Source organism: Rana temporaria, chromosome 10 (genome assembly GCF_905171775.1).
Source record: "Rana temporaria chromosome 10, aRanTem1.1, whole genome shotgun sequence".
In the NCBI taxonomy this organism is placed as follows: Eukaryota; Metazoa; Chordata; class Amphibia; order Anura; family Ranidae; genus Rana; species Rana temporaria.
The window spans coordinates 45,253,036-45,280,562 of NC_053498.1; the positions used below are offsets into that span (position 1 = coordinate 45,253,036).

Here is a 27,527-nt window from a genome sequence, read left to right on the forward strand (position 1 = left end):
GTGGAGTATTGGGGTATTGTGGAGTATTGGGGTATTGTGGAGTATTGGGGTATTGTGGAGTATTGGGGTATTGTGGAGTATTGGGGTATTGTGGAGTATTGGGGTATTGTGGAGTATTGGGGTATTGTGGAGTATTGGGGTATTGTGGAGTATTGGGGTATTGTGGAGTATTGGGGTATTGTGGAGTATTGGGGTATTGTGGAGTATTGGGGTATTGTGGAGTATTGGGGTATTGTGGAGTATTGGGGTATTGTGGAGTATTGGGGTATTGTGGAGTATTGGGGTATTGTGGAGTATTGGGGTATTGTGGAGTATTGGGGTATTGTGGAGTATTGGGGTATTGTGGAGTATTGGGGTATTGTGGAGTATTGGGGTATTGTGGAGTATTGGGGTATTGTGGAGTATTGGGGTATTGTGGAGTATTGGGGTATTGTGGAGTATTGGGGTATTGTGGAGTATTGGGGTATTGTGGAGTATTGGGGTATTGTGGAGTATTGAGGGTATTGTGGAGTAGTGAGGGTATTGCAGAGTAGTGGGGGGTATTGCAGCGTAGTGGGGGGTATTGCGCAGGGAGGGATGGCTGGATCTGTGACTGCAATTGTCACAGATCCAGCCCACAGTGCTGCTGCTGCCACCCGCTCCCCCCCCCCTCACCTCTCGCACTGTACCGATCGGTACAAAGAGGAGAGGGAGGAACCGGCGTCATTACATGATGCCGGTTTGTTTACAAGTGATCGCTCCGTCATTTGACGGAGCGATCACGTGGTAAACGGCCGCTGTCAGCGGCAATATACCGCGATCCGTGATGCGCCGGGTCTTCTAGACCCGGCGCTCATGGATGATTCCGGGAGCGCGCCCCAGGGGGCACGCGAGTGAAGGATTCTGGGAGGACGTCCGAGGGACGTCCTCCCAGAATAACTCCACCGCGCTGTAGCAGTATTTTCGCTATAGCGCGGTGGGAAAGTTGTTAAAAGAGAACTCTCCTCCATTCTAGACAGGGCTGTTGCATTAGAAATTTTTACCATTAAAGACAAAGACGCTCTTTTTCCTGCTTTTCCCATTATGCCTATTTTTCCTTGTCAAGAATATCTTTATTAAATGCAAGAATAAATTGTACATGAAGCATACATTTGTTACAGTAATCAGGTGGTTATTATAACATAAGATTGACTAACAGTATCATCTTTCTTAAACAACAATAAACGGGAATATTTTAGCCATGTTCTGTGTACTATCGCAGGAAGAGTTTAAGTAGTTAACATAGCCAAATATGTAATCCTTACAACTTGTCCTAGTGGCTAGTGGATAATATATCAAAGATAATACGTCCTTATTTAATGTAACCTTACTACCTATCAACTTTAAATTTCTAAAATGTGCTACCTTTTCAAAGTTAACGGTAGATACACGAGGGTACTACCTTATGCAGTATCAGATCAGGAAAAGGAAGGAAAATGGGGGGGGGGGTCAGGTAAGGAAGTCTGCAGGGATGGGCTAGGATCCGTCGTCAAAGCATGAAATGTACAACGGTTATTTTTGCATAGGAAAGCTACCATGGCATCATCACACCTTTATTAAAATTTTCTGGTATAGCATATTGTATCCAAGGGTTCCATATTTTTTCAAAGTTGGCGATCGTGTCCCATTATGCCTATTTTTCATCATCTTCCCAAGTTGCACAAGGGACTCACACCTTTGACAGGTAGACCCATTGTGGCAGGAAGGTTCTTTGAATGAACGTCTAGGACAATGGGTCGATGAACAACTTCAATCTTTAGTCACAGAGTTACCTGGCTATTTACGTGACACTAAACAGCTGCTTTGCAAAATGGAAGATGTTGTGTGGAAGGAGAGTTTTTGCTGGATTACTTGTGACGTGTCTTACTTATATTCCTCCATCCCACATACCCTTGCATTGCAGGCGGTTTCTTTCTTCCTGAGAAGATCGGTACGTTTTTCGTTTATGCTTCAGGAATTTATTGTGATGCGTCTGGAATACTTACTCACTCATAATTTTTTTTATGTTCGACGGGATTACTATCTCCAAAAATGCGGAGCCTCGATGGGCGACAAGTTTTCGCCGTCCTTGGCCAACCTCTATATGGGGTGGTGGGAGAGGCTCTGTATTTTTGGACCTGGTCCCCGCCGCAACGATACGGTTTTCTATTGTAGGTACATAGATGACCTCTTGTTCATTGTTTCCAACCCACATACGGATCTAAAAGAGTAGTTAAGCTACATGAACAATAATCAGCTCAATTTAAATGTCACTGGTATCTTACACAAAAAATCCATAGAATTTTTAGATGTCACTTTGACGGGCGAAAATAATGCAGTGATCTCCAACCTCTATAGGAAACCCAGTGCTGGGAATATTCTCCTACGGGCAGACTCCAGCCATCCGGGACACACCATGAACAGCATCCCGGTCAGTCAATTCCTAGGATTGAAGAGGCTCTGTAGCAAAGAATAAGATTTTGATCAGGAAGCCATCCACATGTCCAACAGATTTAAGGAAAGAGATTACTCGAAAGCCATTATAAATATCAATAGCCAAATAAGTGCCCAGGAAAAAATTGCTCTCAGACAAACCCATCACTCCTAATGGACAGGGTCGAATAAAAAATCCCAACGATCATAGTTCTAATTACATTCCCACCTTGCCACTCCGTATAGCAGTGAGTTCCATAAAGAAAAAAGATTGTCACCAAATATCTCCCAATCCTGTCAAATGATTCCATCTATTGTGAAATCCTTAAGGGGGGTGTCCGCACTATATCCAGAAAGGCTCCATCCCTTAGCAGTCTATTATCCCCAAGTCTTTTCAGTAGCAGGTCAACTTCCACCAACTGGTTATCCTTCAATGGAACGTTTAGATGTGGTGGTCACGGCTGCACATACTTTTATTCAGAAGGGGGATACTGTTATCTCCACATCTACAGGGAAATCGCACAAGCTACATTCTTTCATTAAAGCCGATGTGCCAGTAAAAAAAAATATTAAAAGCCAGCAGCTACAAATACTGCAGCTGCTGACTTTTAATATTAGGACACTTACCTGTCCTGGAGTCCAGCGCCGTCCGCAGCAGAGGACAAGCGATCGCTCGTCTCTCTGCAGCTCTCCCCGCCATCCTCAGTGAGGGAACCAGGAAGTGAAGCGCTCCGGCTTCACTTCCCAGTTCCCTACGGCGCATGCGCGAGTCGCGCTGCGCCCGCCGATTGGCTCACACGCTGTGTGCTGGGAGCCGAGTGTTCCCAGCACACAACGGGGGACAGACGGGAAGTCAGGAAAAACCCGTCTTTTGCCCGTGACGTGTGGCCGGAAGTGGGTGCAAATACCTGTCTTTAGACAGGTATCTGCACCCCCCTCCCCCTGAAAGGTGTCAAATGTGACACCGGATGGGGGGCGGGTTCCGATCATTGTGAGTTCCACTTTAGGGTGGAGCTCCGCTTTAATTGCAATACACGATATGTAGTATACGTGATCACATGCAAACTTTGTTCTATACAGTATGTTGGCAGGACAACTAGAAGACTTTGAGATCACCTCTATGATCACTTATACGACATTGACAAAGATCATGCTACCAATGTCGCACGACACTGGAATGACTTTCACCATAAAGACACCTCCAGTCTAGTCATTCAGGGATTAGAAAAAATCATAAGACCAGCCAGGGGCGGGGATAAATTCAACATACTGTGCAGACAAGAAGTTAGATGGATTTTTATTCTTAATTCCAGACGCCCTTCGGGGCTCAATTTTGAGTGGGACGTGTCCCACTTTTATTAGATGGGCTTAGCATTTCCATACAATATAATATACCTTTTGTCTGGACTTTCCTGTTGATAATTCTCTTCGGTCATCCGGATCACACCATTATAATATGGGTAGTGCATTTCCCACACAGGGATTGGCCATGCAAAAGATTGTCAGGCTACAATTTTTCTTCACATATAGCCTCCATTATAGGCTAGAATTACTACTTTAACAGTGTGACACTTTTTGAAACATTGGGAATGCCGAAGCAATCCTTTGTCCTTCCATTTATTATTATTTTTTGCACATGTTTTTGTGCTGTTCTAACTTAATCTAAACAGAAAATGGAAGATAGACGGCAGTGGAGCCGAAAAAGAGTTCTGCCCTCGACACATACCACGTGTCATTTCTGGTTTATATCCCAAAAAGGTCTCTTGGAGCAAACATAATAATAATAATAATAATCTTTTCTGTAAAGTTCTATGAGGTATATAAATGCTCCAAAATGGCACTCAAACCAGAATGACAGGCATAGTATCATAATCACATATATACTATTTTAATTAAGTACCATATTTTTAGATTTTTGTGTTCTACTTACATATATTAAATGTTGCAGTTTTAATAAGTTCTATACTTTTATTTTATTTTTTTTATTTTTTTTTTTTTTTTTTTTTTCTTTTAAAGTGTATTTTGTGCGTGTACTCGAGAGAGGAGCCGGACTGCAGGAGTTGGGAGTAGGCAGGCCTCCCCCAGAGGCAATCTGCCACCTTTCTCCATGCCCCGGGTGGCAATGGCGGGTGTGTGAGGGGATCCTCCCACACAGCCCGCCCTACCTGCTCCGCTTTGAAGCCCAACGGGGCAGAGGGACTCCCTATAAGGGAGTGAGAGGATTTGCCCGCTCAACCAGCCCCATTAGTCCTTCGCCTCTCTTTAAGAGACCGCGTGGTCAAAGTGCGTGTGTGTTAACCCAATTTCGAGTGCGTGTGTAGGTGTGGTGGTTTTTGTGGGAGGGGGGTGGGCGTACTAAGCGCAGGCTTACCTCGCATAGCACACCCACCGGGAGCCGGGCTGAGACCACCAAACTCAATTCACATGTAGCCGAGACCGGGATCTGAACCCCTAGCTGCAGAGGTGAATGGCTTGTCAGCGCAGTGCCAATCGCGTTGAGCCACCGCAGCTCCCATAAGTTCTATACTTGATATTTACCAATGATCATTTAGACCATTAACATGAGTCGATTGCACAAATTTTCATTTATATATGTTTATTTCACAACACTTTATGTCACAGTATACAAACACATTTTTTAAAAATATTTATTTTCACCATATTGGTTATGATATATGTGTTTCACACATGGGGTTTTCCTTTTGTCTTTTCTATTATCTCTTATGATTAGTATGAGAATTTTTTTACTTATGTATTCATTCTATTCCACACACGATAGTACCCCATGTGTGACACATCAGGGTTCATTAACCACTTGCCGACCTCCTCATGTACATATACGTCAGCAGAATGGCACGGACAGGCACATGTACGTACCGGTACGTCCTCTGCTTGACGTGGGTCGGGGGTCCGATCGGGACCCCCCCGGTACATGCGGTGGTCGGTAAGCCTCGGGGAGCGATCCGGGACGACGGCACGGCTATTCGTTTATAGCCGCCCCGTCGCGATCGCTCCCCGGAGCTGAAGAACAGGGAGAGCTGTATGTAAACACGGCTTCCCCGTGCTTCACTATGGCGGCGCATCGATCGAGTGATCCCTTTTATTAGGGAGACTCGATCGATGATGTCAGTCCTACAGCCACACCCCCCTACAGTTGTAAACGCACACAAAGTGAACCCTAAATGTTACAGCGCCCCCTGTGTTTAACTCCCAAACTGCAACTGTCATTTTCACAATAAAGAATGCAATTTAAATGCATTTTTTGCTGTGAAAATGACAATGGTCCCAAAAATGTGTCAAAATTGTCCGAAGTGTCCGCCATAATGTCGCAGTCACGAAAAAAAAACCGCTGATCGCCGCCATTAGTAGTAAAAAAAATAAAAATGCAATAAAACTATCCCCTATTTTGTAAACGCTATAAATTTTGCGTAAACCAACCGATAAACGCTTATTGCGATTTTTTTTTTACCAAAAATAGGTAGAAGAAGAATATGTATCGGCCTAAACTGAGGAATTTTTTTTTTTTATATATATATATATATGTTTTTAGGGGATATTTATTATAGCAAAAAGTAAAAAAAATTTATTTTTTTTCAAAATTGTCGCTCTATTTTTGTTTATAGCGCAAAAAATAAAAACCGCAGAGGTGATCAAATGCCACCAAAAGAAAGCTCTATTTGTGGGAAAAAAAAGGACGCCAATTTTGTTTGGGAGCCACGTCGCACGACCGCGCAATTGTCTGTTAAAGCGACGCAGTCCCGAACTGTAAAAACCCCTTGGGTCTTTAGGCAGCATATTGGTCTGGTCCTTAAGTGGTTAAAGTGTTCTTTTGACTAATGATCACCTGTGGGTTAATTGGTGAAACGCCCCACTCACCTCTTTCCCCTCCTTCATTTAAACACAGTTTTTGTCATTGTTCACTAGCTACGAGTAAGCATCAAGAGATGTGAAACATGTCAGCCACCTTTTTCTTTTTGTCCACTTCTTCTTTTTGACTGCATTGTTTTTGGTTGTTTTTTTAACTTCTTTTGCTAAATAAAGACATTGTTTCAAGGAGTTCGGCAGTCCAGGACCTTTTCTATCCAATGCAGTAATATCAGCACCCATAAATGCAGTAATCTCAGCACCCATATATGCAGTAATCTCAGCACCCATAAATGCAGTAAAATCATCAGCATCCATAAATGCGGCCCTACCCGCACCCACAATTGCAGTAATATCGGTACCCATAAATGCGGCCTTACCCGCACCCACAATTGCAGTAATATTAGCACCCATAAATGTGGTAACATCAGCACCCATAAATGCAGTAATCTCAACACCCACAATTGCAGTAATATCAGCACCCATAAATGTGGTAACATCAGTACCTATAAATGCAGTAATATCAGCACCCATAAATGCGGCCTTACCTGCACCCATAAATGCAGTAATATCAGCACCCATAAATGCGGTAACATCAGCACCCATAAATGCAGTAATATCAGCACCGCACCCATAAATGCGGCCTTAAGCACATTCTAGAGGGCCTTTGGCCAAGTTTCTACTCAATTCTGAGGGAAAAAGGGTAAAACATATTGTCCAGGGATTTTCTAAATATGGGAAATCAATTGGGCGGAGGTTCAAAAATTAAGGGACCCCCATTGACTCCTTGTCAACAGTTAAAGCAGAGGTTCACCCTAAAACATCTATATACCATTACATGCAGCATACTTCCGTCATCTACATTATGCTGTTTTTTTTTTTGTTTTTTTTTTGCTGTACATCCCGTTATATTGTTATTTTTCTTTTCTCACTCCCGCGGGGAATAGGCGTTCCTATGAAGAGGCGTAGATGATTGACGTGCGGAAAAGGCGCGTCACGCGTTCCGAAAATAGCCAAACTGGGACTCGGCTATATACGTCGCCTGCGCAGTCAGCTGTACACGGCTCCTAGTCTGTGCGCAGGCGCCATATAGAGCGGAGTCCCAGTCCGGCTATTTTCAGAATGCGTAACGCACCTTATCCGCACGTCAATCATCTACACCTCTTCATAGGAACGCCTGTTCCCCGCGGGAGTGAGAAAAGAACTATATAACGGTATTTACAGCGAAAAAAAATATATACCAGCATACTGTAGCTGACGGAAGTGTAATGGTATATAGATGTTTTTTAGGGTGAACCTCCGCTTTAAGAACATGTTATGGCATAATGGCAAGTGGGCGGGTGATACAACATACATACACATGATGATTGATATACATACTGATTATCTTCTACATCAGACCCAGCAACTGCCACCAATGCCCAGATCATTAAATTAATGAAGCATATGCAGCTAATTGAAATTCAAAGAGCAAAGAAGCTTTGCAAAGTTTGGTCACCTACTACCCAGTAACTGCCACCAATGCCCAGATCATTAAATTAATGAAGCATGTGCAGCTAATTGAAATTCAAAGCGCAAAGAAGCTTTGCAAAGTTTGGTCACCTACTACCCAGTGGTGCCCCGGCGGAAGGCACCAGAATGACCGGGGGAGGGCGCCCTCCCCCGGCAGAGATTGGCGAAGCCCGGATGCCCCCCCCCTAATGTAAAAGAGCTTAAAGGGGTTGGGGGGCCCCGGCGGAAGGCACCAGATAAGACCAAGGGATGGCGCCCTCCCCCGGCAGAAATCGGCGAAGGCCAGGGCCCCGGCAGAAGAGAGAAGACACCCCCCCCTTCTAAAAGTGCTTAAAGAAGAAAGGGGGGGCCCGGAACTGACTAATAAATTATTTTAAAAATGTGTGTGATGTGTTTTTTTTACTTTACATTTTTCCCCCAGGTGAATGGGTAGGGGTACGATGTACCCCATACTCATTCACATAGGGTGGGGGGCCGGCATCTGGGGGCCCCCTTATTAAAGGGGGCTTGCAGATTCCGACAACTCCCCCGCCCGCATACCCCGACAACCAACGGCAAGGGTTGTCGGGAAGAGGCTCTTGTCCCTATCGACATGGGGACAAGAGTGCTTTGGGGTGGGGGGGGCAGTGCCCCCCTCCCCCAAAGCACACACTCCTCCATGTTGAGGGAATGCAGTCTGGTATGGCTCAGGAGGGGGGGGGCGCTCGCTCGTCCCCGCCCCCATTCTTGTCCGGCCAGACTGTGTGCTTGGGATAAGGGCTTGGTCTGGATCGAGGGGGAACCCCACGCTGGTTTTTGGCGCGGGTTTAACCCCTTATGTTCCTAAGAGCCTGGTATGCACCTGGAGGAAAACTCGCGCCGGTTTTTGCTTTGAAATTTGGCGCGGAGTTCCCCTTCATGGTCAGCGCAAGCTGAAAACAGGTTGGCCTTTTACGTGCGCCGACTCTAGCCACGCAAAGGCTGCTACGTTGCTTGGTTTTTACCAAGATTTTCCCAGCGTAGTGAGACGGCGTGCGTGAAAGGACGTATTTGCCCCGCACGCATGCGCAGTATGCAAATAAACCTGCCGGAGGTTTATTCCTGCTTGCGGCGTACGGCGCTCGATTTCACAAAAAACACTTTCACTTTCATTTCGGCCCGGGAAACTTAAAAAAACACATGTCACTACACCTCCCCACTTCACCTCACATCCCCCCCTAATTAACTCCCGCCCAAACACCTTCTATTTACATTTCTAAATGACGTACGCCAGGTCTATACAGGCGCACCATGCGCCCTCTCCTGAACGTACTAGGCATTATAATAAATAAAGAAATACACTGCACTGGCAGCGTATTTCTTTAGTAAATGTCAAAACGGCTGCTACGCCTGGCTTTACTCCATGAGTCATGGAGCAAAGGCTTGGTAAATCAGCCCCATAGAGTCCACAGTATTAGGCAGTTCGCATAGTCCTTTCAAAGCTGATAAAACCCAATGGCTATCGGAAACATTCGCACTTGTTTCAAGCGTGTTATTGTGGTAACACCCGTGCAGTCTCTCGTGGCCCAGCTTCTGAAGATGCCCTGTGAGAGGGACAAAACGTGTAAGACGGAGTCTCTATCAGTGACTACATTCAGCACACATGAGGCACACTGCACTTCCAGATGATTTGTTTTGTGTGTTAAAATACCGTTTACAAGTGAGTGCAATCAGTTTTTAAAAATCGTTTTAACCACTTTAGCCCCGTAAGAATTTACCCCCTTCCTAAACCAGGCCATTTTTTGCGATACAGCACTGCATTGTTTTAACTGACAATTGCGCGGTCGTGCGACACTGTACCCAAACAAAATTTGCCTTTTTCCCCACAAATAGTATAGCTTTCTTTTGGTGGTATTTGATCACCTTTTTTTTTTTTTATTTTGCGCTATAAACAAAAGAGCGACAATTTTGAGAAAAACACAATATTTATTTGTTTACTTTTTGCTATAATTAAAAGTTAAATAAAATGTCCTATTCTACATATTTTTGTTAAAAAAAATTGCAAAAAGCGTATATTGATTGGTTTGCGCAAACATTATAGCGTCTACAAAATGGGGGATAGATTTATGGCATATTTTTATATATAATTTTTATTTTTATACTTGTAATGGCATTGGTCAGCGATTTTTATCAGGACTGCGACGGACAGATCAGACACTTTTGACACTTTTTTTGGGACCACTGACATTTATATGGCAATCAGAGCTTAAAAATAGCCACTGATTACTGTATAAATGTCACAGGCAGGGAAGGAATTAACACCCAGGGGGGAATCAAGGGGTTAAATGTGCTCCCTAGGTGTGTTTTTCTAACTGAAGGGATGTGACTGACTAGAGGAGCAGCCAGATCATTGTTCCAACTAGGTAGGGACAGACTATCTGTTTCTCCTCCCCTGTCAGAACAGGGATATAGGTTTTTATACACACAAATCCTCATTCTGGCTCTCATGCGGCCGGCGGCGATCCCGGCCACTGGACGGTTGCATCAGGTCCCCCGCCCTGCAGCATGAAAAGGAGCCGCCGGCGATTCACCGTATATATACGCGATTCACGTAGGAGATCCATCCTGCCACCGTAAATGTACAGTCCGTCGAAAGTGTATAAATAAAGTGGATTTACACTGAGCTTTTCCTTGTTTGTTTTATATATATATATATATATATATATATATATATATAATTTTATGAGAGAGACAAGGGCGCAAGAAGGGATCATGGATTTGGGTCTGCACAGCACATAATCTTTTAGCAAGAGAGACAGGTGTTATTACACAAACACGAGTGAAACAAGTGTGAATGATTATCTGATATCCATTGGGTTTTTTAAGCATTCGATGAACTATGAGAACTGCCTAATACTGTGGATTATATACTATATGTTACTACATCTATATAATATATGCATGTTTGAAGGAGTAAAAGAATATGGACCTCTTAGCCTCCAGGTTCAGCCACAAGCTTTGCTGGATTGTCACCAGCCCCAGGGATCCCCTTGCCTTCAGAGTGGATGCTCTGGTACCCCCATGGGCTAAGTTCAGCCTGACCTCGGCTCTCAAGGCTAAGGAACTGACATTTCGAAGAGTCCTTCCTTTGCTCTTGGATTAATATTTTGCTTGGTGGGAGATGGAGATTCCTACCCATGTTTTTTACCCCATGGGAGGAATCCTGTCTTCTCATATCTGGTCTGGATAATGGGTCCAATCTCGGCAATCTGTTCTAAAAAACAGTGCTGCTGCTGCTTATAAAAAAAATGTACTTTCTACAATCAATTTTATGAACATATATCATTACATTTCAGTAAATATACATTCATGTGGGCATATTGCCCGATTGGTGGGTGCAGGGTACTCAATGTCCGCAGATCGTCAGGCACAGACACAGAACTGCTATCTGCTTATGTAAACAAGACAGATCGTCATTCTGACTGCAGGAAAAGGATGAAGTTTGTGGTAAATGGGAGATTTGGGACTTAATATGACGAATAGGACCCGTAGGTACAATGCCTCCATCCCTGTTGAGAATTCATCAAAGAATGAGGTTTGGGACTTTGTATGAAGCATACAGGGGGGGGTGACCATGATGCAAATTGTGTCTGACCAGTTTGATGTATAAAAGTAATTAAACATTTAAATACAATGCACATAAAGAACATAGTATATGGAATACATTTTTGTTTTCCTATGATGTGTACAACCACAACATCATAATAAGATCGCATAATCCATAATAATAATGTCAGACACATAACCCATGTATCACACAATACATATATAAAAGTGCATGATTGTTACAACATATTGCAATAAACCGACATAAAATTGATGGAATGATCCTGACTGTAAACATGATGGTGGCATCAACATCGCTCAAAGCGTTTCGTGGATGACCTCCACTCATTAGGAGCAGATGCTATATTTAAATCTATAATAAGTTGTACACATTAATAATCGGTCTCAATGGAAGAGGGCAGGGAAGGGGGAGGAAAAACAAAATACAATATAGCTATGAGTCTGAAGTAGAGCGATGAGAGCTGCAGGCCGGCCAAACAATTCACTATATGCCTTCTGGATCCCCAGTGAGGAAGGGAGCAACAAAACCAGCCCATTGGTCTGGGGAGCCACCCTTCTCTTTCTGCTGTAAGGGGGGTATTCTATACTGATGGGGGTGTGCACTAAGGGGGGATTCTATACTGATGGGGGTCTGCATTAAGGGGGAGATTCTATACTGACGGGCGTCTGCCCTAAGGAGGGGGGCGGGTCTGCACTGATGGGGGGTGTCTGCACTGATGGGGGGGTGTCTGCACTGAGTGGGGAGGTCTATACTGACGGAGGGGAGTTTGTACTGAGGAGGGAGGTCTAGTCTGAGGGCGAGCATCTCGTGGATACGGGTGGACCTCTTGGATCATGCTATGTGTGAGGCTGCGCAACCTGTCACCAGCTGTATTCACCGGACACAATCGATGACTGATCAGTAGAAATGGGCTCGCGCGTTCGAAATCCCACGTGCCCGATCCCACCAGGAAGCCGACACTGCACACCGCTAATCACAGGCAGTAAGACATTCACTGATCCACAGCTGCACAGATCGAGAAATCACTCACTGCCTGTAAATGGCCGCGTGCAGTGTCGGCTTCCTAGAAGGATCAGGCACGTGGGATTTCGAACACGCCCAAACCCATCTCTATTGATCAGTGTCCCGGCTCGCTGCCAGTACCATGTGACTAATCACAGCAGGTCACATGACCGTTATAAACAATGGATGACTTATTTTCAAGCAATTCATTGTGTACAGTTGTGTTGCTAGCTGTAATTGGTCAGTGTGATCGCATGGTACTGGTGGCGTCACTAGGGTTGGTGTCACCCGGTGTGGAAAAACCTTGTCACCCCACCCTTTGCCAACTATAGTCCCCCGGGTGCCACTCGCACCCCCCACCCCCCCTAGCGACGCCACTGCATGGTACAGACAGGGCCAATCACAGCCTATTGTACCATGTGATTAGGTCTGTCCAATCACAGGTGTCTATTTACCACAAAGGGGTCATTTGGGGGGTATTTGTACTGTTCTGGCATTTTCAGGCCTCAAGAAATGAGATGGGCCAGCAATACATCACGATTGATAAATTTTCAGATATATACCATAATTTGTGGACTCTATAACTATTACAAAGACTAAATAATAGTCTGATTTTGGTTATTTTCACCATAGATGTGTAGCAGAATACATTTTGATCTAAATTTATGAAAAACCGCTATTTGCTAAATTTGATAACAAACGCGAAGAAAAACAATATTTTTTTTCAAAACTTTGTATTTTTTCGTTTATCAAAAAGTAAAAAACCCAGTGGTGATTAAATACCACCAAAAGAAAGCTCTAGTGTGGGGAAAAAAAGGAAAAAAGTTTAGTTAGGGTACAGTGTTGCATGACCGCGCAATTGTCATTCAAAGTGCGACAGCGCTGAAAGTTAAAAATTGGCCAGGGCAGGAAGGGGATAAACGTGACTGGTATTGCAGTGGTTAAAGTAACAAAATGTGCATGTATCGCATATGTAAAATGAATTAGTTTTTCTTACATATATACATTCGGACATACAGTACACTACTTTAGACATACACATGAAACAAGGCCCTAGAATCAATCAAAGGAAAAATTCCAAGCTTACTTACGACCAGCCCGTGGACAACCAAATCAACCTGTTTAACAGTATGCGTTAAAAGCTGGGGTTTAGTCTGCACACATGTGCAAATACATGCATAAGCTACAGGCCCCATCAAGGCACCCTGGTATCTGTAGTTCCTGTCACTAGCTTATGAGTGACTCCACAATGGAAGCAGCTGCATTCTGATAAGTAGACAGAGGGCAGATGGACTGAAGGGGTGGGGTCCTTGGAATGCATGTGCTTCCACTGTGGAGTTACTGATAAGCTAGCGATAGGAACTACAGATCCCAGGGTGCCTTGTCGGGGCCTGTAGCTTACGCTTGTATTTGCAAATGTGTGCAGACTAAACCCCTGTTTTAAACGCATTCTGTTAGACAGGTAGATTTGGTTGTCCGCGGACTGTTCGGTAAGTAAGCTTGGAATTTTTCCTTGAAGGGCATTTGCCCTCCAATGCTGCTTACTGTAATGGCCAGTCATAGGTCGGGGTAGTGGATTTTGGATACATAGGAAGCACTGGTTATTGAGGTTCTCACAAAGAGTTACCCAACTTGTGTTGGCAAAAAAAATCCCCTCTGAGTGATTAATGTACATTGCAGGGATTTTAACAAACTTGGCTGCAGATTCCTACCTGTTTCTGCTCTGAAGACAAAACTTTTTTCTCTTATTGTCCATGGTCGGACACAGCCTTCACAAGGCTTGACATATGGGTTATGTTCCTGTTCATAGGAGAGGACTCCTATGAAGGGGGGGCGGTCCCTCCGGACATAACCCTCCTCCCTGCAGCATGCAGCCTCAGTTTTTTTCTGCCTAGCAGAGAAGGATGCGGCTCCCTTTTGGGCCCAGCGCCCTAAAAAAAATAATTTTATTTTTTATTTGAGATTCTTCTATCAACTGCCGACTGGGTGACAGGCTGGATATATAGATCCTTGTAGTCTCCTCAGTCCGGCCAGCGAGCGTGTACACACCGTAGCTAAGGGCTGGGTCTGCCACGACATACCCCATGACTCCTGGGGTGGCCGGTGGGCTTTTTGCTCCAAGGTCCTCACATGACTGGGCTGTTGTGTTGTCTCACAGTGGACCGCACCGACAGCTACTCCAACGCGGTTGTATGCCTGTCAGGAATGCACCAGCGGGTCCTCGCATGGACAGGTAAGTACAGTCCTTCCTGCCTCGGCAGGTCGGAACGGCTGGGCATTCCTGTGGTTAGGGGGTTCTCCTATCCTCCCTTTCCCTGCTCTCTGTCACATTTCCCTCTGCTGCTTTACCCCTGCTACCGGGGTGGACCTGTGGGGGGGGCTCCATTTTTCCCACTGTGGGGTGTCTGGGCCAATTTTTATCGTTGGGGGTGTGCTTTGCCTCAGGGAAGCCCCATTCGGCCTTCTCATCCACATTGCGGCATTTCGCCGCCATTTTTTTGCAGTCTGCTGTTTACATTGGAATTTCTCATTGGCGGCCATTTTGTTGTGGTCTCGCTATGGCTCAGCTTGTTATTGCGGGCGGCCATTTTATAGTGGTTGCGCCCTGTTATATCTGAGACGTCTGGCGGCCATTTTGTTTGGGGTTTTGGCCTCTAGTGCTGGCTTCTAACGGCGCGCAGCACAATTCTCCTCACAGTTCTGTTCCTCAGTTTTTCCTCACAGCCTTTGCCTCACAACACACGCTGTGTACTGAGGGTGGGCAGCGGCGCTGAGCAGTCTCTTGCTGGGTTGGTGAGTCCCCTGGGTAACCCCCGGTCAGTGCAGCAAGGAGGGTGGACTTTCAGGTCTTGAATAGGTCCCTGAGAGTTGTCTATGTAATCATATCTGGTCCTTCCCCAAACAAGCCAGAGGTGGCAGCCGGTGCTCCTGCGGTTCCCATGGACACTTTGTGTCCTGGAAACATTTTGTTGCCAGGGTGGAAGTGGCATGTGGGTGTAAGGGGGGTACAAAGTGCCCCCATTCCCCCGCCATCTCCTGGGGAATGATCTGACTCAGACCTGGTTCTGAGTTGTCAGAGGATGTGGACCAGGACCTTCCTTGTGAGGAAGACCCCTCACCTGGGTCAGTACAGGGCACCTGTTGGTGCGCTTATCGTGAGGGACTCCCTTAAGCTGGATGGTGCAGCTGAGACATCCACTGAGGGCTCAGTCTCTTTTGGGTCCTACAAGTCGGACCGCTCTGTAAAGGTTTTTCCTTATGTGTCCTTTTTTGACAAGTTCATTGATAAGGAATGGGAAAAGCCGCAGAAGTCCTTTGTGGTTCCTCAGTGCCTGGTGGTCCGTTACCCTTTTGAGGACAGCCTTTTGAAAAAATAGGTAGTTGACCCCCCGTTTGCCCAGTTAAATAAGGTAAACACTCACCCTATAGAAGGGACCCCTGCCTTCAAAGACCATACTGATAGGAGGTCCGAGGCGCTGACCCGCTCCATGTTTACCATGCTGGGGTCTGCATTGCGGCCTATTTTGGCTGCAACCTTGGTGTCTCAGACACTCACTGAATGGGCAAAGGTTTTGCACCAGACTGTGGAGGAGCACCAGCTCCCTCCCAAATTTATTAGACTGGCCGACCAGTTGGTCCTGGGCCTTGTATATGTCTGTGATGCTACCCTGGATGCAGCCCCCTTGATATCCAGAGCTTCTGTTTCGGCGGTGGTCTTGTGCCGCCTGACTTGGCTGAAATGCTGGTCTACTGACCAAGCCTCCAAAAAAGAACTGGCAGATTTACCCTTCAAAGGTGGGAGACTTTTTGGTACCTCGCTTGACGACATTATTAAGGATGTCACTGGAGATAAGAGCACTCTCCTCCCTCAGTCCAAGGGGAAGGAGCCGCGTCGTAAGCCGGGTCCTTCGTTTCCCACGCAGAAGCGGTATTTTCGTCAGTCAGGGCCCGGAGGTAGACCCTCCCAGGCCGACAAAGGCTCAGCTGCGGGACAGAAGTGTCCCTGGGTGCGTAAGCCGAACAAGCCGGCATCCAAACCCGCCACCACATGAAGTTTTGCCCCCGCCCGACTCATGGATGGGCGACGGCTTCGCAGGTTCACAGCTCGGTGGACCTCCTTGCTCCCTGACCAGTGGGTCTGCGAGGTGGTCTCTATGGGGTAAAAGATCGTTTCTTTCCTGTCCGCCGAACAGATTCTTTCCCTTAAATCTCCCTCTCCTTCTGGCTCGTTGGTCTGCCCTATTGGGGGCAGTGCAGGACAAGAGGTTTCAGGGATTTTATTTGAATCTGTTTGTGGTCCCGAAGAAGGACAGGGTCCGTCCAATCTTTGACCTCAAAGCCCTAAATGCCTTTGTGAGAGTACGAAAGTTCCGCATGAAATCCATTTGCTCCGTGGTGGCTGTGCTCCATCCAGGGGACTTTCTGGCGTCCTTGGACAGCAAGGACGCATACTTTCATGTCCCAATTTGCTCAGGACACCAAAGGTTTCTGTGCTTTGCAATCGGCGAAGACCACTATCAGTTTGTGGCTCTTCCTTTTGGCCTACCGTCAGCACCAAGAGTTTTCACCAAGGTGCTTGCACTGATCCTAGCCTTGTTGAGACAGCAAGGCATTGCCATCGTGGGCTACTTAGACTATCTTCTTCTGAGAGTAGCTTCTGGCTCAGAATTAGAGGTCGATGTGTCTATAATTCGGGTGGGTGTTAATTGTCCAGAAATCGGTCCTGGTACCGACTCAGCATTTGGAATACCTGGGGTTGATTCTGGACTCTGCGGAGGTGAGAGATTTTCTTCCCCTGGAAAAATTGCAGACTCTTCAGTCTGCGGTGAAGCTGTTGGCATCCTGCAAATGGACGTCTCTCCGTTTTTGCATGCAAGTCCTGGGTCTGATGGTAGCCTCCTTCGTATGCCCAGTTCCACACTCGGGTGTTGCAGGAGATCCTGTCCAAATGGAACAAATCTCCATGGTCTCTGGGTCGCCAGATTCGGGTAAGCCACCTAGTCAGGGTCTCTCTAAATTGGTGGCTCTTCGGTCCGGAAGTTGTTTCTTCCCTTCCAGTGGATGGTGATTACTACAGATGCCAGCCTCATGGGTTGGGGGGTGTCTGGGGGGTCCAGTCGTCTCAGGGTCACTGGACTCTAGAAGAATCCCGTCTGCTGATCAATGTCCTGGAACTTCGGGCGATCAGGCTGTGCCTCTCCTCGTGGTCAAGGTTGCAAGGTCGCCCAATAAGGATCCAGTCTGACAACGCCACGGCGGTGGCTTATGTCAACCATCAGGGGGGAGCACGGAGCTTGGCTGCAGCGTCCGAGGTTGCTCACATCCTAAGGTAGGCGAAAAGAAGCGTGCTGGATCTGTCGGCCGTCTACATTCCGGGTGTAGAGTCGCCAGATGCTGGACCAGGGGGAATGGTCATTGCATCCGGAGGTGTTTCAACTCCTTTGCAGGAGGTGGGGCACACCGGACGTCGATCTCCTGGCTTCTCGCTTCAACCGCAAAGTGTCGAAGTTCGTGACCAGGTCCAGAGATCCCTGGGAAGACGCGTTGTGGCCCTGTGGGGGTCAGTATCGGCTAATTTATGCCTTTCCCCCATTGCAGTTGCTTCCTCAGCTGCTCCGCAGAGTGGAGGCCGAAAGGATCCCGATGATTCTATTTGCTCCGGATTGGCCCCAGGGTCCTTGGTACGCCAATCTCGTGCGCCTGGTGGCGGCCGCCAATGCGGGAGGACCTTCTGTCTAAAGGTTCCATACTTCATATTGCTTTACAGTCGTTGGCTTTAACGGCATGGCTGTTGAAAGCCAGGTACTAAGGGACCGAGGTCTATACGACTCGGTCATCTCAACTATGATGAGGGCTCGGAAGTCGTCTTCCAGGAAGATCTACCATCGCACCTGGAAGGCCTACATCTTCGCATATGTGCGAAGAGATGGGGTGGCGTCCATGGACGTATTCGGTTTCCAGGGTCCTGCTGTTTTTACAGGGTGGAGTGGATTAGAAACTTGCCTTAAGCACCATTAAGGGGCAGATTTTAGCCTTGGCTGTGTTCTTTTAGCGGCCTTTGGTGATCCATTCTCTGGTGGGTACCTTTGTACAGGGAGTTCGTCATGTACTTCCCCCCTCTATTAAACGGCCTCTACCTCCATGGGATTTGAATCTGGTGCTATCGGTTCTTCAGGAACCTCCCTTTGAAAACATCAGAGAGATTCCTCTCGACACCATCTCAGAAGGTGGCCTTTTTAGTGGCCATTATCTGTGAGACGTGTTTCTGAATTGGCGGCCTTGTCTTGCAGGTCGCCATACTTGGTCCTCAATAAGGATAAGGCGGTGTTGCGCCCGCAGCCTTCCTTTCTTCCGAAGGTGGTTTCGGCTTTTCACCTTAACAAGGACATTGTACTTCCATTCTTGTGTCCTCAGCCAGTGCTTCCGCTACATACTTTAGACGTGGTACGTGCTTTGGGGGTGTACTTGTCTGCTACGACTCCGTTTCGGAGATCTGACTCACTTCTTGTGTCGGTGTCTGGTCCACAAAAAGGCCTGGTGGTGTCGTCGGCCACCATTTCTCGATGGATCAGGCAGACCATCATACAGGCCTATGCTCTTAAGGGGAGGGCGCCCCCTTTCCGTTCAAGGCACATTCAACCAGGGCAATTGGAGCTTCCTTGGCTTTCCGACATCAAGCGTCTGTCTTGCAGGTGTGTAAGACGGCAACTTGGTCGTCCGTTCCAAACTTTTTCCCAATTTTACAAGGTTGATGTGAGTGCATCTTCAGATGCTTCCTTCGGCCGCAAGGTTTTTGCAGGTGGCTGTTTAAAGTTGCACCTCCTCTGTTGAGGAGCTCTGCTTGTTTTGGGGTTAAGTTGTTTGTTTTTACTAATACTGTTCCCACCCCTTGTTTTTTTGACACTGCTTGGGGACGTCCCATATGTCAAGACTTGTAAAGGCTGTGTCCGTCCATGGACAATGAGAGAAAATATGATTTTTTGTACTCGCCGTAAAATCTTTTTCTCTGTCGTCCATGGGCGGACACAGCACCCACCCCTCCTTTTTAGGTTTGTACTGCTTGTTAGGAACTGAGGCTGCATGCTGCAGGGAGGAGGGTTATGTCTGGAGGGATTGCCCCCTGGGCGGGGCTGTTCAATTCTGTTAAAGTAACATGTATTTAAATATCTAACATTTTCTGCCTAGTCAGTCCCTTCCTATGAACAGGAACATAACCCATATATCAAGACTTGTGACGGCTGTGTCCATCCATGGACGACAGAGAAAAAGGATTTTACGGTGAGTACAAAAAATCCTATATTTTTTTTATTTATTTTTTGTCGATATGAATGTGGGGTATAGGTACACTGCAATTAAACTTTTCATACATACCGTATGAATCTTGATTTGATTATTAGCACTGCTATTTTCATACATTTTCTCATATTCCTCATATTTATAAAGTATGAAAAAGATAATCGGATAAGCCCCTAACCAATGCATTGTCTGTTTTTAGCTGGAAAATCAACTTTCATAAAAGAACACCTGGTACCGAAAGGCTATGCATATGCCAACAGAGTAAGTAGATGTTAAAAAAACGAATACATTTTTAAATATTTGAAGTGATGTTTAGTACCACTTGAGGACCGCTTAACGCCGATATACGTTGGCAGAATGGCACGGCTGGGCACAAGCACGTACAGGTACGTTGCCCCTTAAGTGCCCAGCCGTGGGTGGCACTCGCGACCCGACCTGAAGCTCCGTAACCGTGCCAAGGATCGCCGCCGGTGTCGTGGTCCCACGATCGGGTCACATGAGCTGAAGAACGGGGAGAGGTGAGCGTAAACAAACCTTCCCTGTTCTTCTCTGTGGCTTGTCACTGATCGTCTGTTCCCTGTCATAACGAACGACGATCAGTGACGTCACACGTCCAGCCACGCCCCCCTACAGTAAGAATCATTCCCTAAGGGCACACTTAACCCTTTAGCACCCCCTAGTGGTTAACCCCGTCACTGCCATTGTCATTTTCACAGTAATCAGTGCATTTTTATAGCACTTTTTCCTGCGAAAATTACAATGGTCCCAAAAATGTGTCCGCCATAATGTCGCAGTCACGAAAAAAATCGTTGATCGCCGCCATTACTAGTAAAAAAATATTAATAAAAATGCCATAAAACTATCCCCTATTTTGTAAACGCTATAACTTTTGCGCAAACCAATCAATAAACGCTTATTGCAAATTTTTGTTTACCAAAAATATGGATACGTATTGGCCTAAACTGAGGAAAAAAAATGTTTATATATTTTTTGGGGATATTTATTATAGCAAAAAGTAAAAAATATAGAATTTTTTTCAAAATTTACGCTTTATTTTTGTTTATAACGCAAAAAATAAAACACGCAGAGGTGATCAAATACCACCAAAAGAAAGCTCTATTTGTGGGAAAAAATGCATGCCAATTTTCTTTGGAAGTCACGTTGCACGATTGCGCAATTGTCAGTTAAAGGGGCCAGGTCCTTTTACCTGCATAATGGTCCGGGTCTTAAGTGGTTAAAAGAATTAGGGGCCAGATCCACAAAAGGGATACGCAGGCGTATCTGCTGATACGCCGTCGTATCCCTGTTTCTATCTATGCGACTGATTCATAGAAGGTTTTTCCCTTCGTTAATTCTCCGTAAGTGTTAGTTTGCCGTCGCAAAATTAGGGCTGCTTTTACAAAGTGTAAACTTAGTACACCATGTAAAACTATACCCTTCTTTCCCGCGTCGCTGTCAAATTTTTTTTTAAAAAAAAATGTTCCCGCCGCATCTCTATTTTACCCGTCGCGATTCACAAAACTCGGTGCAACTTAACGTAACGCAAAGCACGTCTGGAAAATGGGGTCGGGAGCATGCCCAGTATGTCCAGCGCGGGAGCGCGCCTAATTTAAATGGGACTCGCCCCATTAGATTGGGCACGCCTTGCGACGGACAGATTTAAGTTACACAGCTGCAAATTTCTAGGTAAGTGCTTTGTGGATCGGGCACTTAGGTAGAAATTTTGCGGCGGTGTAACTTAAATCGGAACATTTAAGTTAAGCCCGCTGGTTGTGGATCTGGCCCTAGGTGACTACTTAATGTGAAGCTCTGGAAGATTTTACCCTCTTCATGGCTGGCCATTTTTGCTATTTAGCACTGCACTACTTTAACTGGTAATTGCATGGTCATGCAAGCACTGCACCCACATTAAATTACATTTATAGCATTTTCTTCACACATGTAGAGCTTTCTTTTGGTGGCATTTGATCACCACTGGGTTTTTTATTACATAAATGAAAAAAGGCTGAAAAATTTGAAAACCCAATCTTTTTTTTACTTTCTGCTATAAAACATATCCAATAAAAATGAATTTCTTCATAAATTTATGCCAAAATGTATTCTGCCAAGTCATTGGTTAAAAAAAAAAAAAATCCCAATAAGTGCTTATTAATTGGTTTGCTTGAAAGTTATAGCGTCTACAAACTATGGGATATGTACTGGAATTTTTTTTTACTTATTTTTTTTATACTAGGATTGGCGGTGATTAGCGACTTAGTGGGAATGTGATGGGCGGTCAATCTGACACTGACGCAGGGGGGAAATTGACTGACACTGACATCACCAGTGACACTATAACTATGCTAATGCTACACTGGCTGGGAAGAAGTTAACATCTATGGGCAATCAAAGGGTTAACTGTATCCCTAACAATGTGTAGTATGTGCTGCTTTTACAAAGTGATGTGTTTTGCAAGGAGAAAAAAACACCCACATCTCTGCTCTCTGTACAGACAGAGTTGTTTGTAACTGTAGTATCAGGCTGCAATATAACAGAATCAAAAAAAGGGGATCCGAATCCTTTATGAATGCACTGTTTATAAAATCTCCTATTTTTACTACCTACCTTTACCCCCTTTTCTTCCCTCTGCTTTTATATGGGTGTTCCCTCCTGGATCTTGTAGTTGATTGTGAGCAAATACTAAGACATGCACATACTGTAGATGCACATAAAAGAAAAATAGTAGCCCTGGAGCTTGCTCCAATAAAAAAAGTCAGTGGCGACAGCTTCTATATTCTAGTCTCCCAACATCCCTTAATCTCTGCCAACAAAGAAATAAAAATGTATATTTTATTCCTTGAAGGACGCAGGATAATCGCCAACTGGGTATAGTGCCAGTTGCAAGAGTTTGATGCTAGGCAAAATGAAAAAAATAAAATACCCAACACAGGGGGACAAAATCCCCTCCACACTGGTAACAACTTATGTAAAGGTCATTACAATGAAGAAAAACATAAAGGTATTTGCATATAGGGACGGCAGTAAGCCAGATAGGTGGGTTCTCTGTCCTTTTAGTGATCTTGTAGAAAAGATTTTGAAGTGAGTTAAAAAATATATATTTTTCCATAGTTTGGTCTGTTAATCTGTACTCTGATGTGTATTTTAGGACACACTTGGAACATGGCAAAAGTGTGTAGCAGCCTGTGAAGAAGCAGTGAAAAATGGCAAGAGCATCGTTATCGATAATACCAATCCAGATGTGGAGTCCCGTGGTCGGTGGGTGTGCTGGTTAACACTACCAGTTAGTGTTTTTTGGGTTTAGAAATGTTTGCTGTATCCTCAATATTATTATCTCTGTGTTTATATATCAATTTTCTACTGCTTAAAGCAGCTTTGTCATTAGAAAAAAATAATTGTAATAAAAGCTCCTGATATTGTCTCCATTGCAACTAGGACCTCCTCTTTTTGCTTTGTATTGCATGCTTGTGGGCACTGTGCTTTTGTGTCCTTTAATCACTTCCAGACCTTAGGTGTTTTTCAGATTTGGTGTTTGCAAGACTAAAACAGTTTTTTCTGCTAGAAAATTACTTAAAACCCCCAAACATTATATATTTTTTTTCTAACACCCTAGAGAATAAAATAGTGGTCATTGCAATACTTTTTTTCACACCGTATTTGCGCAGCGGTCTTACAAGCACACTTTTTTTGGAAAAAATTCACTTTCTTGAATTAAAAAATAAGACAACAATAAATTTGGCCCTTTTTTTTATATATTGTGAAAGATAATGTTACGCCGAGTAAAATGATACCCAACATGTCACGCTTAAAAATTGCACCCGCTCGTGGCATGGCGTCAAACTTTTACCCTTAAAAATCTCGATAGGTGACGTTTAAAAAATTCTATAGGTTGCATTTTTTGAGTTACAGAGTAGGTCTAGGGCTAGAATTATTGCTCTCGCTCTAACGATCGCGGCGATACCTCACTTGTGTGATTTGAACACCGTTTTCATATGCAGGCGCTACTCGCGTATGCGTTCGCTTTAAAAAAAAAAAAATTTGTTTTCTTATGTATTTTTATTTATTTTATTACTTTTTACACTGAAAAAAAATATTTGATCACTTTTATTCCTATTATAAGGAATGTAAACATCCCTTGTAATAGAAAAAAGCATGACAGGTCCTCTTAAATATGAGATCTGGGGTCAAAAAGACCTCAGATCTCATATTTAGACTAAAATGCAAGAAAAAAAAATTTAAACTGTCATTTTTTCAAATGACAAAAAAAAATGTTTCTTTAAGAGGCTGGGCGGGACTGACGTTTTGACGTCACTTCCGCCCAGCAGAGCTATGGGGACGGGTGAAGGAGATTTTTTCTTCAGTCGCATCCCCAGTCAGCAGCCGAGCGCACCCGATCTCCTCCACCGCTCCGGTAAGCGGCGGAGGGCGCGGGAGAGCGGCGGGAGGGGGGGCCCTCTCCCGCCACCGATAACGGCGATCTCGCAGCGAAGACCACCGTTATCGTGTACAGGACCGCTTACACTAAAGATGGATACCTCGGTTGTGGCAGCAGCTGCTGCCGTTACCGAGATATTCATCTTTAAAAAGAGGACGTATATCGTCGTGCGCAGGTCTGGAAGTGGTTAAGTTAGCCATACATGGATGGAAATTCTGCTGGTTTAGCAGCAAGTCTCGATCAGAGTATGAGCAGGTTGGTTGTTCACAAGTTGATCTATTGATGTAAAACCAGCCTGTTTATTTCTTGATCATTGCCATGGTTACAGCCGGCGGTGCTAATCAGTAGATTCTGACAGCTGGAAATACTCCACACTGTTAGAATTTAATAGCTCAGTGGGAGGTGTTCCCCCATCTACATAAAATGTGTCGATAGTGGAATCAAGCCATTTTATTTCATTCAACTCCTTGATTTGAACAGAAAAAAAAAATACTTCTGTATGGCCAGTCTTAGTGATGTAAAAGCCAGTGGGAGGAACCACAGTTCACAGCTTTTCAACAGAGCAAAATGAGGCTGCAGATTTTATTTCTTTCGGCCTGTGGGCTGAAAGAGAAAAGTCTAATAGATTCCTCCACCCATGCTATATAGCACAGATAGAAAAATTCCCCTGCTGGGCCATTGTATTCTGACAGCTGATAAGATTTTAGCACCTCATTGAAGTATTTGGTCCTTCTCCTATGTGTACAATACAATGTCATAGACAATAGTATAAAGCCACTGACTAGGGATGGGCTATCTATTTGCCGAACAGCGAACAATTTGGGGTGTTCGTGGCAAATTCGAAAAGCCGCTGAAAACCCTTTAAAAGTCTATGGGAGAAATCAAAAGTGCTAATTTAAAAGGCTAATATGCAAGTTTTTGTCATAAAAAGTGTTTGGTGACCTGGGCCCTGCCCCAGGGGACATGTATCAATGCAAAAAAAAATGTTAAAAACTGACATTTTCGGGAGCAGTTATTTTAATAATGCTTAAAATGAAACAATAAAAGTGAAATATTCCTTTAAATTTCGTACCTAGGGGGTGTCTATAGTATGCTGTAAAGTAGTGCATGTTTCCCGTGCTTGGAAAAGTACTCGCACAAAATTACATTTGTAAAGGGGAAAAAAAGCATTTAAAACTACTTGCGGCTATAATGAATTGCCAAGTCCTGGCAATACAGATAAACGTCATTGAAAAAACAGCATGGGTTTCCCCCTTTGGGTCTGGTATGAATATAAAGGGGAACCCCGAACCAAATTTAACAAAAAAAGCGTGAGGGTCCCCCAAAATTCTATATCAGGCCCTTCAGGTCTGGTATGGACAATAAGGGGAGCCCTGTGCCATTTAAAAAAAAATGGCGAGGGGGGTTACCCCCAAAAATCCATACCAGATCCTTATCCGAGCATACAACACGACAGGCTGCAGGAAAAGGGGGAACGAGAGCGCCCCCCCCCCCTCCTGAACCTTACCAGGCCACATGCCCTCAACATGGGGAGGATGTCCCCATGTTGATGGGCACAACGGCTTCATCCCCACAACCCTTGCCCAGTGGTTGTGGGGGTCTGCGGGCGGGGGGGCTTATTGGAATCTGGAAACCCATTTTAAAAGAAAATGGCGCAGGGTTCCCCTTAATATCCATACCAGACCTGAAGGGACTGGTAATGGACTAAGGAGGAACCCATGCTGTTTTTTTTCAATGACTGTTATCTGTATTGCCGCGACCGGCAATTCATTATAGCCGCGAGTAGTTTTAAATTACTTTTTTTCCTTTTTAGAAATGTAATTTTGTGCAGGGACTTTTCCAAGCACAGGAAACATGTGCTACTTTAAAGGCATACTATAGACACCCCCCCAGTTCGAAATTTAAAGTAATATTTCACTTTTATTGTTTAACTTTAAGCATAATTTAATAAAATCACTGCTCCTGAAAAAAACTTCTTTTTGCATTGATACATGTCCCCTGGGGCAGGTCCCGGGTCCCCAAACACTTTTTATGACAATAACTTGCATATTAGCCCTTTTTATTTTTCATGTTCGTGTCCCATAGACTTTAATGGTGTTCACACAAATTTTTTGCCTGTTCGCATGTTCTGCTGGGAACCGATCCAGGGGGTGTTTGGCTCATCCTTACCACTGACCATACAAGGTGGAAGTGACATTTAACATAAATTGAGTTTTTTTGGGGTTTTTTTTACCACTTATACTGCGGCAGGTCAGTAAGGTCCTGCAAACTGTTGTAGCTGTACATCATTCCCTTTAAGTGCCAATGCTCATGACCGGCGGTCGCGATGACCGTCAGACGCGAGCGATTGCGGGCACAGGAGGCAGAACAGGGATGTGTGTGTGTGTGTGTGTGTGTTTAAACACACAAATCCCTGTTACGATCTGTCTCTCCTCACAGAACAGGCGGGCTACTGCTGTTCGATCACAGTATGCTGTGGCCGTCAGCCACCCCGTAGCGCCCGGGTGATGGGTCTGTCCGGAATGCGTCCAGCAGTCCCCGCAGGACGGGTAAGTACGGTTACACGTGTTTCGGCAGGTTGGAACATCTGGGCATTCTTGGGGAGGTCGATTAGGAGGCCCTTCCAGGGAGAGAGGCTATTTGGAGCCTCGCTGGATGATGACATTATTAAAAATGTCACTGGGGTAAGAGCACGCTGGTCCCACAATCCAGAAAACGTAAGGAGCCACACCGTAGGCCAGGGCCCTCCCTTTTCCGCTCAGAAGCAGGGTTTTTCCGTCCGCCCGGGCCCGCAGGTAAGCGTTCCTGGGTTCGCAAGCCAAACAAGCCTGCAAACAAATCTGCAACAGCATAAAGGTTTGCCCCCGCCCGACTCTCGGTTAGGGGGTCGCCTTTGAGAGTTTGCAGCTCGGTGGGCCTCTCTTCTTTACGACCGGTGGGTCTGCAATGTGGTTTCATCAGGGTACAAGATAGTTTTCTTTCTTGCCCACCAGACAGATTCTTTCCCTCAAACCTTCATCTTCTTCCGGCCCGTTGGGACACCCTGTTTGGGGCAGTGCAGGACCTGCTGATGTGCAGGGTGAAAGTCCCTGTGCCACCGCTGGAAAGGTTTCAGGGATTCTACTCCAATCTGTTTGTAGTCCCAAAGAAGGACGGGGTCCGTCCAATCCTGCATCTCAAGGCCCTCAATACCTTTGTAAAAATACAAACGTTCAGGATGGAATCCGTTCGCTCTGTGGTCGCTGCATTCCATCCTCCTCCATTTTCTGGCGTTCTTGGACATCAAGGATGCATACTTGCATGTACCCATATGCATCAGGCATCAGATATTTCAGTGGTTTGCAGTCGGGGACGATCACTACCAATTTGTAGCTCTCCCTTTTGGCCTGGCATCGGCACCAAGGG

General features: G+C 45.3%; 1 protein-coding gene across 3 annotated transcripts in view; it reads left to right on the forward strand.

Annotated features, from left to right (window-relative positions):
* Positions 1 to 27,527, forward strand: part of LOC120916549 (polynucleotide kinase 3'-phosphatase) — a 777,425-nt gene that overhangs the window by 673,768 nt on the left and 76,130 nt on the right. For all 3 annotated transcript variants that reach the window (XM_040327595.1, XM_040327596.1, XM_040327594.1), the window contains 2 exons: positions 19,890 to 19,951; positions 22,836 to 22,945. In XM_040327595.1, coding sequence (XP_040183529.1) covers positions 19,890 to 19,951; positions 22,836 to 22,945 — 172 coding nt within the window. The remainder of the gene's footprint in view (positions 1 to 19,889; positions 19,952 to 22,835; positions 22,946 to 27,527) is intronic.